At 41.0% G+C, this 14,731-nt stretch overlaps 1 protein-coding gene across 1 annotated transcript in view; it reads left to right on the top strand.

Moving 5' to 3' along the window:
* The window catches only part of LOC120065085 (son of sevenless homolog 1-like), a 67,729-nt gene that overhangs the window by 38,114 nt on the left and 14,884 nt on the right, over positions 1 to 14,731 (top strand). The window contains exons 11-12 of the mRNA XM_039015801.1: positions 9,478 to 9,559; positions 13,937 to 14,059. Coding sequence (XP_038871729.1) covers positions 9,478 to 9,559; positions 13,937 to 14,059 — 205 coding nt within the window. The remainder of the gene's footprint in view (positions 1 to 9,477; positions 9,560 to 13,936; positions 14,060 to 14,731) is intronic.

The following is a 14,731-nucleotide window of genomic DNA, read 5'->3' as shown; positions in this document are numbered from 1 at the left end:
AGTAGTAGTTAGACCATGGGGTCTGTATTCTTCTCTACTGACGGGTGCCATTGTACCTAACCAGATACAAGGCTGCGATTGGACCAATAAGCTCTTCATTAATTAAAAGTAATGACGTCGTTTTGGGGAAATAAATCGCCAAATTCAATCGCTCAAAGTCCAAGTGGATGTGGGCTCTGGTAATCCGGGGAGCAAAACATTTAGGCCAAGCGCTTCTGAATTTGGTCTGTTTCTATGTGTTATTCAATGTCATGCAACCATACAGGTGTTGTATAAAATCTTCTTAAAGACACACGTTTTCCTTTGTTTATAGCACGGAATCCTTTCTGAACTCTTACACATACGTTTGGGTTTTGTCTCTGCAAGTCTAGAGCAGTGTTTCTCAACTGTGGTCCATGAGTACCCCCCAAACTGTACACTTTTGTTGAAGCACACCTGATTCAACTCACCCAAGTGCTTGATGATTAGTTGACTAGTTGATTAAGGTGTGCTTGTTCTGGGCTACACCAAACATGTGTGCTGTGGGGAGTATTGAAGGACTGGAGTTAAAAAACATTGGCCCAAGGTTATTCCAGCACAATACAAAGCCAGGAGAGAACATTCCTCTTATGGGTGGACTGTCCAGCTCACACCCCTGTGTAAACTTCCTCCCACGAATAAAAAGTAGGGTGTAAATATAGGCCACTATTTTCCTTTTTAGTTTCCAACAGTCTGTGTGCCACTGATTTCAAATAAGCCAAGGGAAACAAGCCTTTTGAGGAAAAGTGTGTCTGTGTGGCCAGGGTAATTTGAAAAGGGGAAAAAGGTGCTTCCTGTGCGATGCACCTCATGCCTGGACACACACCCTACTCCCACCCAGGAGACAGCAGGGCAGGGACAACACACGCTTTCTCTCTTATCTCTCTGTCCTGACTATCTGCATTACAATTTGCATGGAACTATGCTTCTCTTTTGCCATAAATTGTAGTCAAGAATCAATATAGTCCATGAGCCAGGAGGGTCGGTCGGGCTCACTTGGAACAATGATGTCTCTAAGTGATTTTTTTGAAGGTCAATGTCCCTAGAGTTGGAAAATGTGTGTTATCAGTGCAGCAATGATAGCTTTCTGCGTGTTGTCTTTCATCCCTCCGTCCCATCTATTTTTCCCATTGGGATTTTACCCTATGACAAACAATATCACTATACAACAAGTTATTGCGCACTTGTACCCTCTAATCTTATATGATTGGAAAGCTTAGAGATTCAGACACATTTTCGGAATGTTCAGGTCAACAGAACGTTGACCATTGACCCCTCTGGTACACAACAGCAGTGGTGGAAAAAGTACTCAATTGTCTTGAGTAAAAGTAAAGATACCTTAATAGAAAATGACTCAAGTAAGTGAAAGTCACCCAGTGAAATACTACTTGAGTAAAAGTATTTGGTTTTAAATATACTTAAGTATCAAAAGTAAACGGAACTGCTAAAATGTATTTAAGTATCAAAAGGAGGTATAAACCAACCATAAAAAAAATTAAAAATATATTTTTATTGACGGATAGCCAGGGGCACACTCCAACACTCAGACATAATTTACAAATTACGCATTTGTGTTTAGTGAGTCCGCCAGATCAGCGCCAGTAGGGATGACCAGGGATGTTCTCTTGATGTGTGTGAGTTGGACCATTTTCCTGTCAAAATGTAACGAGTACTTATGGGTGTCAGGGAAAATGTATGGAGTAAATAGTAAAGTACAGATGCACTAAAGTACTACTTAAGTATAAATACTTCAAAAATTTACTTCATTACTTTACACCACTGCATATCCGAATGACCTGTAAGCATTAAAAAGGAAACCCTGATACATTTTAAACTTTGTTTGACAAGTGGTTCTTTCATGACCTTTCAAATGATCTATAATACAGTGCATTTGAAAAGTATTCAGACCGCTTGACTTTTTCCACATTTTGTTACGTTACAGCCTTATTCTAAAATTGATTAAATCGTGTTTTTTTCGCCTCATCAATCTACACACAATACCCCATAATGACAAAGCAGAAAAATGTTTTTTAGAAGTGTTTGCAAATATATATATATATATAAAAATACATTTAAAAATATCACATTTACGTAAGTATTCAGACCCTTTACTCAGTACTTTGTTGAATCACTTTTGGCAGCGATTACAGCCTCGAGTCTTCTTGGGTAGGACGCTAAAAGCTTGGCACACCTGTATTTGGGGAGTTTCTCCCATACTTCTCTGCAGATCCTCTCAAGCTCTGTCAGGTTGGATGGGGAGTGTCGCTGCACAGCTACAGTGGGGCAAAAAAGTATTTAGTCAGCCACCAATTGTGCAAGTTCTCCCACTTAAAAAGATGAGAGAGGCCTGTAATTTTCATCATAGGTACACTTCAACTATGACAGACAAAATGAGGGGGAAAAATCCAGAAAATCACATTGTATGATTTTTAATGAATTTATTTGCAAATTATGGTGGAAAATAAGTATTTGGTCAATAACAAAAGTTTATCTCAATACTTTGTTATATACCCTTTGTTGGCAATGACAGAGGTCAAACGTTTTCTGTAAGTCTTCACAAGGTTTTTACACACTGTTGCTGGTATTTTGGCCCATTCCTCCATGCAGATCTCCTCTAGAGCAGTGATGTTTTGGGGCTGTTGCTGGGCAACACGGGCTTTCAACTCCCTCCAAAGTTTTTCGATGGGGTTGAGATCTGGAGACTGGCTAGGCCACTCCAGGACCTTGAAATGCTTCTTACGAAGCCACTCCTTCATTGCCCGGGCGGTGTGTTTGGGATCATTGTCATGCTGAAAGACCCAGCCACGTTTCATCTTCAATGCCCTTGCTGATGGAAGGTGAACCTTCACCCTAGTCTGAGGTCCTGAGCACTCTGGAGCAGGTTTTCATCAAGGATGGTCTGAGTCCTTCATGGTCTGAGAGTCCTTTAGGTGCCTTTTGTCAAACTCCAAGCGGGCTGTCATGTGCCTTTTACTGATGAGTGGCTTTCGCCTGGCCACTCTACCCTAAAGGCCTGATTGGTGGAGTGCTGCAGATATGGTTGTCCTTCTGGAAGGTTCTCCCATCTCCACAGAAGAACTCTGGAGAGCTGTCAGAGTGACCATCGGGTTCTTGATCACCTCCCTGACCACGTCCCTTCTCCCCCGATTTCTCAGTTTGGCCGTGCAGCCAACTCTTCCATTTAAGAATGATTGAGGCCAGTGTGTTCTTGGGGACCTTCAATGCTGCAGAAAGGTTTTGGTACCCTTCCCCAGATCTGTGCCTTGACACCATCCTGTCTCTGAGCTCTACAAACAATTCCTTTGACCTCATGGCTTGGTTTTGCTCTGACATGCATAGTCAACTGTGAGACCTTGTATAGACAGTTGTGTGCCTTTCCAAATCATGTCCAATCAATTGAATTTACCACAGGTTGACTCCAATCAAGTTGTAGAAACATCTCAAGGATGATCAATGGAAACAGGATGCACCTGAGCTCAATTTCGAGTCTCATTGCAAAGGGTCTGAATACTTATGTAAATAAGGTATTTGTTTTTTATTTGTCATACATTTGCTAACATGTTAGCAATTTTTATCTAATCAATTTTAGAGTAAGCGTGTAATGTAACAAAATGTGGAAAAGTCAAGGGGTCTGAATACTTTTTTGTGAGTGTGAGAGGGACCATTTGCTCACACACACATGCACACACATGTATACTGACTCTATACACACACACACACACACACACACACACACACACACACACACACACATACAATCATCATGTAGGCTGCTACTCTGTTTACTATATCCTGATGCCTCGTCACCTTACCCCTATACATATTTACAGTACGAGTCAAAAGTTTGGACACACCTACTCATTCAAGGGTTTTTCTTTATTTTTTATATTTTCTACATTGAATAATAGTGAAAACATCAACTATGAAATAACACATATGGAATCATTTAGTAACCAAAAAAGGCTTAAACAAAAAAGGCTTAAACAAAATATATTTGAGATTCTTCAAAGTAGCCACCCTTTGCATTTATGACAGTTTTGCGCACACTTGGCATTCTCTCAACGAGCTTCACCTGGAATGCTTTTTCAACAGTCTAGAAGGAGTTCCCACATATGCTGAGCACTTGTTGGCTGCTTTTCCTTCACTCTGTGGTCCAACTCATCCCAAACCATCTCAAATGGGTTGAGATTCGGGGATTATGGAGGCCAGGTCATCTAATGCAGCACTCCATCACTCTCCTTGGTGAAATAGCCCTTACACAACCTGTAGGTGTTTTGGGTCATTGTCCTGTTGAAAAACAAATGATAGTCTCACTAAGCGTAAAACCAGATGGGATGGCGTAATGCTGCAGAATGCTGTGGTAGCCATGCTGGTTAAGTGTGCCTCTAAATAAATCACAGACCATGTCACCAGCAAAGCACCATCACACCACCACCTCCATGCTTCACGGTGGGAACCACACATGCGGAGATCATCCGTTCACCTACTCTGCGTTCCACAAAGACACGGCAGTTGGAACCAAAAATATCAAATTTGGACTCACCAGACCAAAGGACAAATTTCCACCAGTCTAATGTACATTGCTCGTGTTTCTTGGCCTAAGCAAGTCTCTTCTTATTATTGGTGTCCTTTTAGTAGTGGTTTCTTTGCAGCAATTTGACCATGAACGCCTGATTTCACGTAGTCTCCTCAAACATTAATTGTTAAGTCTGTTACTTAAACTCTGTGAAGCATTTATTTGTGCTGCAATCTGAGGTGCAGTTAACTTCAATGAACTTATCCTCTGCAGTAGAGTTAACTCTTGGTCTTCCTTTCTTGTGGCGGTCCTCATGAGAGCCGGTTTCATCATAGCACTTGGTTTTTGCAACTGCACTTGAAGAAACTTTCAAAGTTCTTGAAATATTCCTTATTGACTGACCTTCATGTCTTAAAGTAATGATGGACTGTTGTTTCTCTTTGCTTATTTGAGCTGTTCTTGCCATAGTATGGACTTGGTGCGCTATGTCTAATATTAAAGAAGTCTCAACGTATTGCTCGCCTGAGGTAGAGTACCTATAGACCACTCTATCTACCAAGAGAGTTCTCATCTATATTATTCGTAGCTGTCTATTTACCACCACAGACCGATGCTGGCACTAAGACCGCACTCATCCAACTCTATAAGGCCATAAGCAAACAAGAAAATGCTCATCCAGAAGCGGCGCTCCTAGTAGCCAGGAACTTTAATGCAGGCAAACGTAAATCAGTTTCACCAGATTTTCACCAGCATGTCACGTGCTACCAGAGGGAAAAAACTCTGGACCACCTTTACGCCACACACAGAGATGCAAACAAAGATCTCCCTCGCCCTCCATTTGGCAAATCTGCCCATAATTCTATCCTCCTGATTCCTGCTTACAAAAACTAAAGCAGGGAGTACCAGTGACTCGCTCAATACGGAAGTGGTCAGATGACGCGGATGCTACGCTACAGGGTTGTTTTGCTAGCACAGACTGGAATATGTTTCGGGATTCATCCAATGGCATTGAGGAGTATACCACCTCAGTCATCGGCTTCATCAATAAGTGCATCGACGACGTCGTCCCCCCAGTGACCGTACGTACATATACCAACCAGAAGCCATGGATTACAGGCAACAGCAGCATCGAACTAAAGGCTAAAGCTGCCACTTTCAAGGAGCGGGACGCTAATCTGGACACTTACAAGAAATCCCGCTATGCCCTCAGACAACCCATCAAACAGGCAAAGCGTCAATACAGGATTAAGATTGAATCCTACTACACGGGCTCTGACGCTCGTCAGATGTGGCAGGGCTTGAAAACTATTTCGGACTACAAAGGGAAACCCAGACACAAGCTGCCCAGTGACGCGAGCCTACCAGACGAGCTAAATGCCTTTTTATGCTTGCTTCGAGGCAAGCAACACTGAAGCATGCATGAGAGCACCAGCAGTTCTGCATCTGTGTGATAACGCTCTCGGCAGCCGACAGATCCACAGATGACGCAATCTCAATCGCACTCTACACTGCCCTTTCCCACCTGGACATAAGGAACGCCTATGTCAGAATGCTGTTCGTTGTCTACACCTCAGCATTCAACACCATAATGCCCACGAAGCTCATCACTAAGCTAAGGACTCTGGGACTAAACACCTCCCTCTGCAACTGGATCCTGGACTTTCTGACGGGCCGCCCTCAGGTAGTAAGGGTGTCAATCACCACATCTGCCACGCTGATCCTCAACACTGGGGCCCCTCAGGGGTGTGTACTTAGTCCCCTCCTGTACTCCCTGTTCACCCACGACTGTGTGGCCAAACACGACTCCAAAACCATCAAGTTTGCTAACGACACAACAGTGGTAGGCCTGATCACCGACAACGATGACACAGCCTATACGGAGGTCAGAGACCTGGCAGTGTGGTACCAGGACAACAACCTCTCCCTCAATATGAGCAAGACAATGGAGCTGATCGTGGACTACAGGAAAAGGCGGGCCGAACAGGCCCCCATTTAACATCAACAGGGCTGTAGTGGAGCGTGGGTCCACTACAGCCCCACAAGTATTGTGTAGACCTCCACAAATCTGGTTCATTCTTGGGAGAAATTTCCAAACGCCTGAAGGTACCACGTTCATTTGTACAAACAATAGTACGCAAGTATAAACACCATGGGACCACGCAGCTGTCGTACCGCTCAGTCTCCTAGAGATGAACGTACTTTCGTGCAAAAAGTGCAAATCAATCCCAGAACAACAGCAAAGGAGCTTGTGAAGATGCTGGAGGAAACGGGTACAAAAGTATCTATATCCACAGTAAAACGAGACCTATATTGACATAACCTGAAAGGTCGCTCAGCAAGGAAGAAGTCACTGCTCCAAAACCGCCATAAAAAAAGCCAGACTACGGTTTGCAACTGCACATGGGGACAAAGATCGTACTTTTTGGAGAAATGTCCTCTGGTCTGATGAAACAAAAATAGAACTGTTTGACCATAATGTCCATTGTTATGTTTGGAGGAAAAAGGGGGAGGCTTGCAAGCCGAAGAACACCATCCCAACCGTGAAGCACGGGGGTGGAAGCATCATGTTGTGGGGGTACTTTGCTGCAGGAGGGACTGCTGTACTTCACAAAATAGATGGCATCATGAGGGAGGAAATGTATGTGGATATATTGAAGCAACATCTCAAGACATCAGTCAGGAAGTTAAAGCTTGGTCGCAAATGGGTCTTCCAAATGGACAATGACCCTAAGCATACTTCCAAAGTTGTGGCAAAATGGCTTAAGGACAACAAAGTCCAAGTATTGGAGTGACCTTCACAAAGCCCTGAGCTCAATCCTATAGAACATTTGTGGGCAGAACTGAAAAAGTGTGTGCGAGCAAGGAGGCCTACAAACCTGACTCAGTTACACCAGCTCTGTCAGGAGGAATAGGCCAAAATTCACCCAACATATTGTGAGAAGCTTGTGGAAGCCCAAAAACCCAAAACCCAACCCAAAACATTTGACCCAAGTTAAACAATTTAAAGGCGATGCTACCAAATACTAATTGAGTGTATGTAAACTTCTGACCCACTGGGAATGTGATGAAAGAAATAAAAGCTGAAATAAATCATTCGCTCTACTATTATTCTGACATTTCACATTCTTAAAATAAAGTGGTGATCCTAACTTGACCTAAGACAGGGAATTTTTACTAGGATGAAATGTCAGGAATGGTGAAACTGAGTTTAAATGTATTTGATTAAGGTGTATGTAAACTTCCGACTTCAACTGTACATGTACAAATTACCTCAATTAACTTCTACCCCCGCACACTGACTCGGTACCGGTACCCCCTGTATATATAGCCTTGTTATTGTGTTATTTTATTTATTTTCTACTTAAGAAAATATTTACCAAATCAACTGAACTCTTCTTGAACTGCACTGTTGGTTAAGGGCTGGTACTTTTCACATTCCACGATAAAGTCTACACTTGTTGTATTCGGCGCATGTGACAAATAAAGTTTGATTTGATTCTGCATTTTACCAAATAGGGCTATCTTCTGTATACCACCCCTACTTTGTCACAACACAACTGATTGGCTCAAATGCATTAAGAAGGAAAGCAATTCCACAAGTAAACTTTTAACAAGGAACACCTGTTAGTTGAAAAGCATTCCAGGTGACTACCTTATGAAGCTGGTTGAGAGAATGCCTGGTTGAGAGAATGCCAAGAGTGTGCAAAGCTGTCTTCAAGGCAAAGGGTGGCTACTTTGAAGAATCTCATATATTTAAAAAAAAAAAAAAAAAAAAAAAAAAAAAAAAAAATGTTGGTTACAACATGATTCCATGTGTGTTATTTCATAGTTTTGATTTCTTCACTATTGTTCTACAATTAAGAAAACAGTAAAAAAAATAAAGAGAACCTCTTGAATGAGTAGGTGTCTACACTTTTGACTTGTGCGTGAAATAAGTTACAAAATAAAGTTTGGGATGGTAAAACCTGTTCGGTTTACACTTGAATGATTTAAATCCAGATATAAAATATGTAGAAAAGATAATGGAGCTATATATATATTTTTTTAAGATCATCTTTGAGAACTAACAACCACCAGAATAAAAACTAAACTGTCAGTGAGAATCTAAAATTAATTTTGTTTTAAAGTTTGAGTCACTCGGATAGCATAAGAACACAACATAAGCCAAGGCAAAAAAATTGTAAAATTGCAGGAAGTTAACTTTAAAGTAACTGCCCAGTGAAAATCTAACTTTTTATAAGTTCATATTCTGTTGAGTCATACCCAAGTAATGTTGTTGACTTGTCCCACAGTATACTTGTATTTGTGGCCAAAGCCTAGGAGAAACACTGCAGTGTGTATGTCGGTGGTGGGAAGGACAGGCGGGTAATCTATTTTTAAGCGTGTGTGTGGTGGAGTGGCAGTTGCGTGCGTCAGAGCAGCGTCTGTTTCCTGGCTGAAATGGTTCCAGGCCGATTGTTTGTAAATCCACACTGAGGCAGCTATTGTTCCCCCCCACCCACTGCCCTCCAACCCCAGCCAGACCCGGCGAAAGAGCTTGGACAGATCCATCATGTGAACCACTAGCTGACGATTCTGTTCGGACTGCAGAAGATCTAGCTCTTGCTAGCTCCCACTCCAAGACCCGCATAACCACAGCATCCGCACTCCTAATATACACACAGACCTGGGTCATGTTCACTAGGGAATGTTTGACATTTTTCTTATTGGACAAGTCGAGTTGTCCCCCATGTTTCAGTCTGTTTTTTTCTGTTTGTTGCCTAATAATACACATGACATTGGTTAGCATATCTTAGACTGTTAACTTAATAGTTATAAGATATCTAGCTGGCAAACGGTAGCAAATTTCATACTGAAAGTCATGAAAGAAAAATAGATACTTGCACAATGCTGCGAATGATTAACAAAATGGCTGACAATCCTATTGTTTTTCCTTCTTACAGATCCAAATTTTGTCCGAACATTTCTAACAACCTACAGGTCCTTCTGCAAACCTCAGGAGCTGCTGGGTCTTCTTATGGAGAGGTGAGAATGTTGATGCCATTCTACGATTTATGTGGATTCTACGATTTGGGCTCCACTGTTATTATTCTCTGAAGAACTACCTTTGTCTAATATTGTATCATATTTTTCAACATCAGATACATTGCCTTTCACTTCGGAAAATGTTTTCAGTCAACAAGATATTTGTCCGTGCTCGTTGACTCTGACCTTTGTCAGAACAAAGACAGGGATGTATTTATCACGGACAAGATATTCCTATATACATTTATAGAAACTAGGGCTGTCCCTGACTAAAATAAATCTTGGTCAACCGAGAGTCGTCTGTTTCAACCAATCGATTGGTCGACATTTTTAAATGTGTATTTTTCAATTTTTAATAAAATCAACTATATGTAGCTTGTCTGATGCTTTAAGTACACTGTTTGATTAAATAATTGAGACACACAAATCACTCGAGAGAGCCAGAGATCAAGATGGCCTAGACAGAAGGGGAAAAAACCTGTGCCGCCCTCCTCCCTCTGCTGCTAGCCTTCACAGATAATAGGCTACAGTAGGGGTCGGCAACCTTTTCCATTTGGAATGCCAATTTATGTTACCATTTCTACCGTTCTGCGTGCCAGTTAGGATTATCAATTAACAGTTTCATTTAATTTCTAATAGTCTTCGTATCTTAAAATCTTTGCCATGTGGTTCATCTAAGTTCTATCTAAATGAATATAAAACAAATCTAAAAGTAACTTCTATTGCCATTGCCAACTCTGTAAAAAATACATAAAGCCTACATAAAGCCAACAAATATTAACATTGCAGCCTGCAGGTAGAAAATATCCTGATTTAAAAAAAAAAAAAAAAAAAATATTTTTTTTTAAATATATGTATATTCTATAATGGCCTGTCTGCATCAAACTTGAAACATTGTATCAACTAGGCCAGTGGTTTCCAAAATTGTTATAGTCCTGTACCCCTTCAAACATTCAATCTGCAGCTGCCTACCCCCTCCAGCACCAGGGTCAGCACACTCTCAAAGGTTGTTTTTTGCCATCATTGTAAGCCTGCCACACACACACTATACAATCAATGTATTAAACATAAGAATGAGTGTGACATTTTGTCACAACCCGGCTTGTGGGAAGTGACAAAGAGCTTTTATAGGTCCAGGGCACAAATAATAATATAATAATAATCAATAATTCTGCTCTTTATTTAACTTCTTATGGCTGCATCCCGCTAACGGGATCGATATGACAACAGCCATTGAAAGTGCAGGGCGCCAAATTCAAACAACAGAAATCTCATAGTTAAAATTCCTCAAACATACATGTGTCTTATATCATTTTAAAGGTAATCTTGTTGTTAATCCCACCAAAGTGTCCGATTTCAAATATGCTTTTCAGCGAAAGCTCTACAAACGATTGTTAGGTCATCACCAAACCACAATAAGCACAGCCATTTTTCCAGCGAAATATAGCAGTCACAAAAAGTAGAAATAGAGATAAAATTCATCACTAACCTTTGATGATCTTCATCAGATGACACTCATAGGACTTCATGTTACACAATACATGCATGTTTTGTTTGATAAAGTTCATATTTATATAAAAAAATCTGAGTTTACATTGGCGCGTTACATTCACTAGTTCCAAAAACAGCAAGTGATTTTGCATAGCCACATCGTTTCAACAGAAATACTCATCATAAATGTAGATGATAATACAAGTTATACACATGGAATTATAGATATACCTCTCCTTAATGCAACCCCTGTGTCAGATTTCAAATTTTTTTTGCGGAAAAAGCAAACCATGCAATAATCTGAGACGGCGCTCAGAACAATAGCCAAATTAGCCGCCATGTTGGAGTCAACAGAAACCAGAAAATACATGATAAATGTTTCCTTACCTTTGATGAACCTCATCAGAATGCAGTCCTAGGAATCCCAGGTCCACAATAAATGCTTGATTTGTACGATAATGTCCATTATTTATGTCCAATTAGCTACTTTGGTTAGCGTTTTTGGTAAACAATTCCAAAGTCACAAAGCGCGTCCACTATAACGTGACGAAATGTCCAAAAGTTCCGTAACAGTCAGTAGAAACATGTCAAACGATGTATTGAATCAATCTTAAGAATGTTGTTAACATACATCTTGAATAACGTTCCAACCGGAGAATTACATTGACTTGAGAGATGGAACGGCGCTGCCTATCACGTGAACGCGCATGTTCAATGCGTGGTCACCTCATGGCAGTGATTACTCATTCCTGTCTCCTTCGGCCCCCCTTCACATTAGAGTCATCAGACAAAGTTCTATTGACATCTAGTGGAAGCCGTAGGAAGTGAAAACTCATCCATATCTCGCTGTAATTTCATTGGGAGCTTGGTTGAAAATCTAGCAGCCTCAGAAGAAATCCAAACAGGAAGTGGAACGTCTCAGGTTTTTGCCTGCAATATGAGTTCTTTTATACTCACAGACATAATTCAAACAGTTTTAGAAACTTCAAAGTGTTTTCTATCCAATACTAATAATACTATGCATATATTAGCAACTATGACTGAGGAGCAGGCTGTTTACTCTGGGCACCTCTGTGCACCTTTCATCCAAGCTACTCAATACTGCCCCTGCAGCCATAAGAAGTTAATCATCTTACATATGAAACCATATTTGTTCATCGAAAATTGTGAATAACTCACCACAGGTTAATGAGTCGGGTGTGCTTGAAAGGATGCACATAACTCTGCAATGTTGGGTTGTATTGGAGAGTCTGTCTTAAATCATTTTCCAAACACAGTCTGTGCCTGTATTTAGATTGAATGCTAGTGAGGGCCGAGAATCCACTCTCACATAGGTACGTGGTTGCAAAGGGCGTCAGTGTCTTAACAGCGCGATTTGCCAAGGCAGGATACTCTGAGCGCAGCCCAATCCAGAAATCTGGCAGTGGCTTCTGATTTTAAATAAAATTGTCACAGAACCGCTTGTTGCAATTTTGATGAGGCTCTCTTGTTCAGATATCGGTAAGTGGACTGGCGAGAGAAAAACCTCACTCAAATGTATATGTTGGAAAACCTCACTCAAATGTTGGAAAATATAAATGGAATGTTTGAAAATGTGAAAGAAATATATATATTTATTATTATAAAAAACATTAAAAAAAATGTAAATCACATTTTTATTTGGCGTACCCACGACGGCATTGCGTACCCCAGTTTGGGAATACCTGAACTAGGCCATCAACTGGATCCGGGCCCGACGCTCGCGCTAGCAAACTTGCATCATTTTATAAAATATTCTGGGCCCTCAGTTTCCTGCGCCAGTAAACTCGGGACAGACAGACACAGCTGTAGGCTATTTGTGCAAGGGATAAGAGGTATTTTATGATGTTTGCACTGGATCAGAGCATTACACTTTTCCCTTTCATGCTGAGTGGTTCGATCGAAAGGGAGAGAGCTGGAAATATTTTTCAAATATGTTGAGGAACTGTTGTCATTATCAATAAAAAACACCTTTACTCGCTGTTTGAGGTGAAGAATAAATTACTTTGAGAAGCTCCACAACTAGAGGCGCAGCGGTCTAAGGCACTGCATCTCAGTGCAAGAGGCATCACTGCAGTCCCTGGTTCGAATCCAGGCTGCATCACATCCGGCTGTGATTGGGAGTCCCATAGGGTGGCGCACAATTGGCCCAGCATCATCCGGGTTTGGCTGGGGTAGGCCGTCATTGTAAATAATAATTAGTTCTTAACTGACTTGCCTAGTTAAATAAAGGTAAAATAAAAAATTTGTGGTGGGGAGTTAAGGCAATCAGACATTTTTTCTCACAAAGGTAGGATAGATTGTGAGCTCTGCAAACAAAACAACTTGTCCACTCCGAACGATGAGAATGGTAAACAACTGTAATGATATATTGAATGCATTAACAGAAATTACTGTAACCAAACAAACATTATCAATTAGAAATTATGAGAATTAACGGTAAATGTACTACTCTGCTGATGATATATGTAATGGGGGGATTATGCACGAAATGTCGGGAGAGACATTGTGCATCTTAGCTACACTCCCCTTCTTGGATCTCCGGGGCCTCCGCATATTCCACTAAGACATGCGTGAATCAGACAGGTGTCTTGTATGCAATGAAAAAAATATATAGGTTTGTGACTGCTCCGCTCAAAAAATCTCGGCCGACCAACAGCCTATCAACCAAACAATCGAACAGTCGACTAAATGGCGTCAGCCCTGGTAGAAACATACCTAGGTGTTCAAATATTTCGAATTATACCAATCTTTATTGTTGCCATCTAGTGTATAGCAATCACCATCTACTGTCTGGTTAAAGGTGTCTCCCAGATTCCACACTGCTGTGTCTTCTCAGTTGTGATTTTGTTTTCCGGAACCTTCCAGGTTTGAAATCCCAGAGCCAAAGCCCACAGAGGCAGACCAGATGGCCATAGAGAACGGAGACCAACCTCTCAGCGCCGAACTCAAACGATTTCGCAAGGAGTTTGTCCAGCCAGTCCAACTCCGGTACCTCTCCACCCCTCCCAATTTACCACACCTAATTCCAGTGTTCATTAGGAACTGTAGCAAAACATTTGACAGGAAAAAAGTCGAGGTAGCCCCCGTCTGTTTTCTTTTATTTTGGTGCCTAATGAACATGACCTAGTGGTCAACAGAACATCCTGGTTTTCTTGTGATACTTATGGTGCCACATGGAGGGTAGTCTGTCCTGATTAGCAGAGAAAGGTTTCAAACTGTTTCAATGCTGGGTTGAAACAGAAGCATGCACTTTTTTATATATTTTGTTTATATACAGCGCGTTTGGAAAGTATTCAGACCCCTTCCCCTTTTCTACATTTTGTTACATTACAGCCTTATTCTAAAATGTATTTTTTTTAATCCTCAGCAATTTACACAATACCCCATAATGACAAAGCGAAAACAGTTTATTTAAAAAAAAAAATGCTAATATATTAAATATAAATAACAGATACCTTATTTACATAAGTATTCATAGCCTTTGCTATGAGACAAGAAATTGAGCTCAGGTGCACCATGTTTCCGTTGATCATCCTTGAGATGTTTCTACAACTTGATTTAAGTCCACTTGTGGTAAATTCAATTGATTGGACATGATTTTGAAAGGCACACACCTGTTTATATAAGGTCCCACAGTTGACAGTAAATGTCAGAGCAAAA

This window comes from Salvelinus namaycush, chromosome 2 (assembly GCF_016432855.1).
Source record: "Salvelinus namaycush isolate Seneca chromosome 2, SaNama_1.0, whole genome shotgun sequence".
NCBI classification, from domain to species: domain Eukaryota; kingdom Metazoa; phylum Chordata; class Actinopteri; order Salmoniformes; family Salmonidae; genus Salvelinus; species Salvelinus namaycush.
This window is presented reverse-complemented; position numbering and strand designations above follow the sequence as displayed.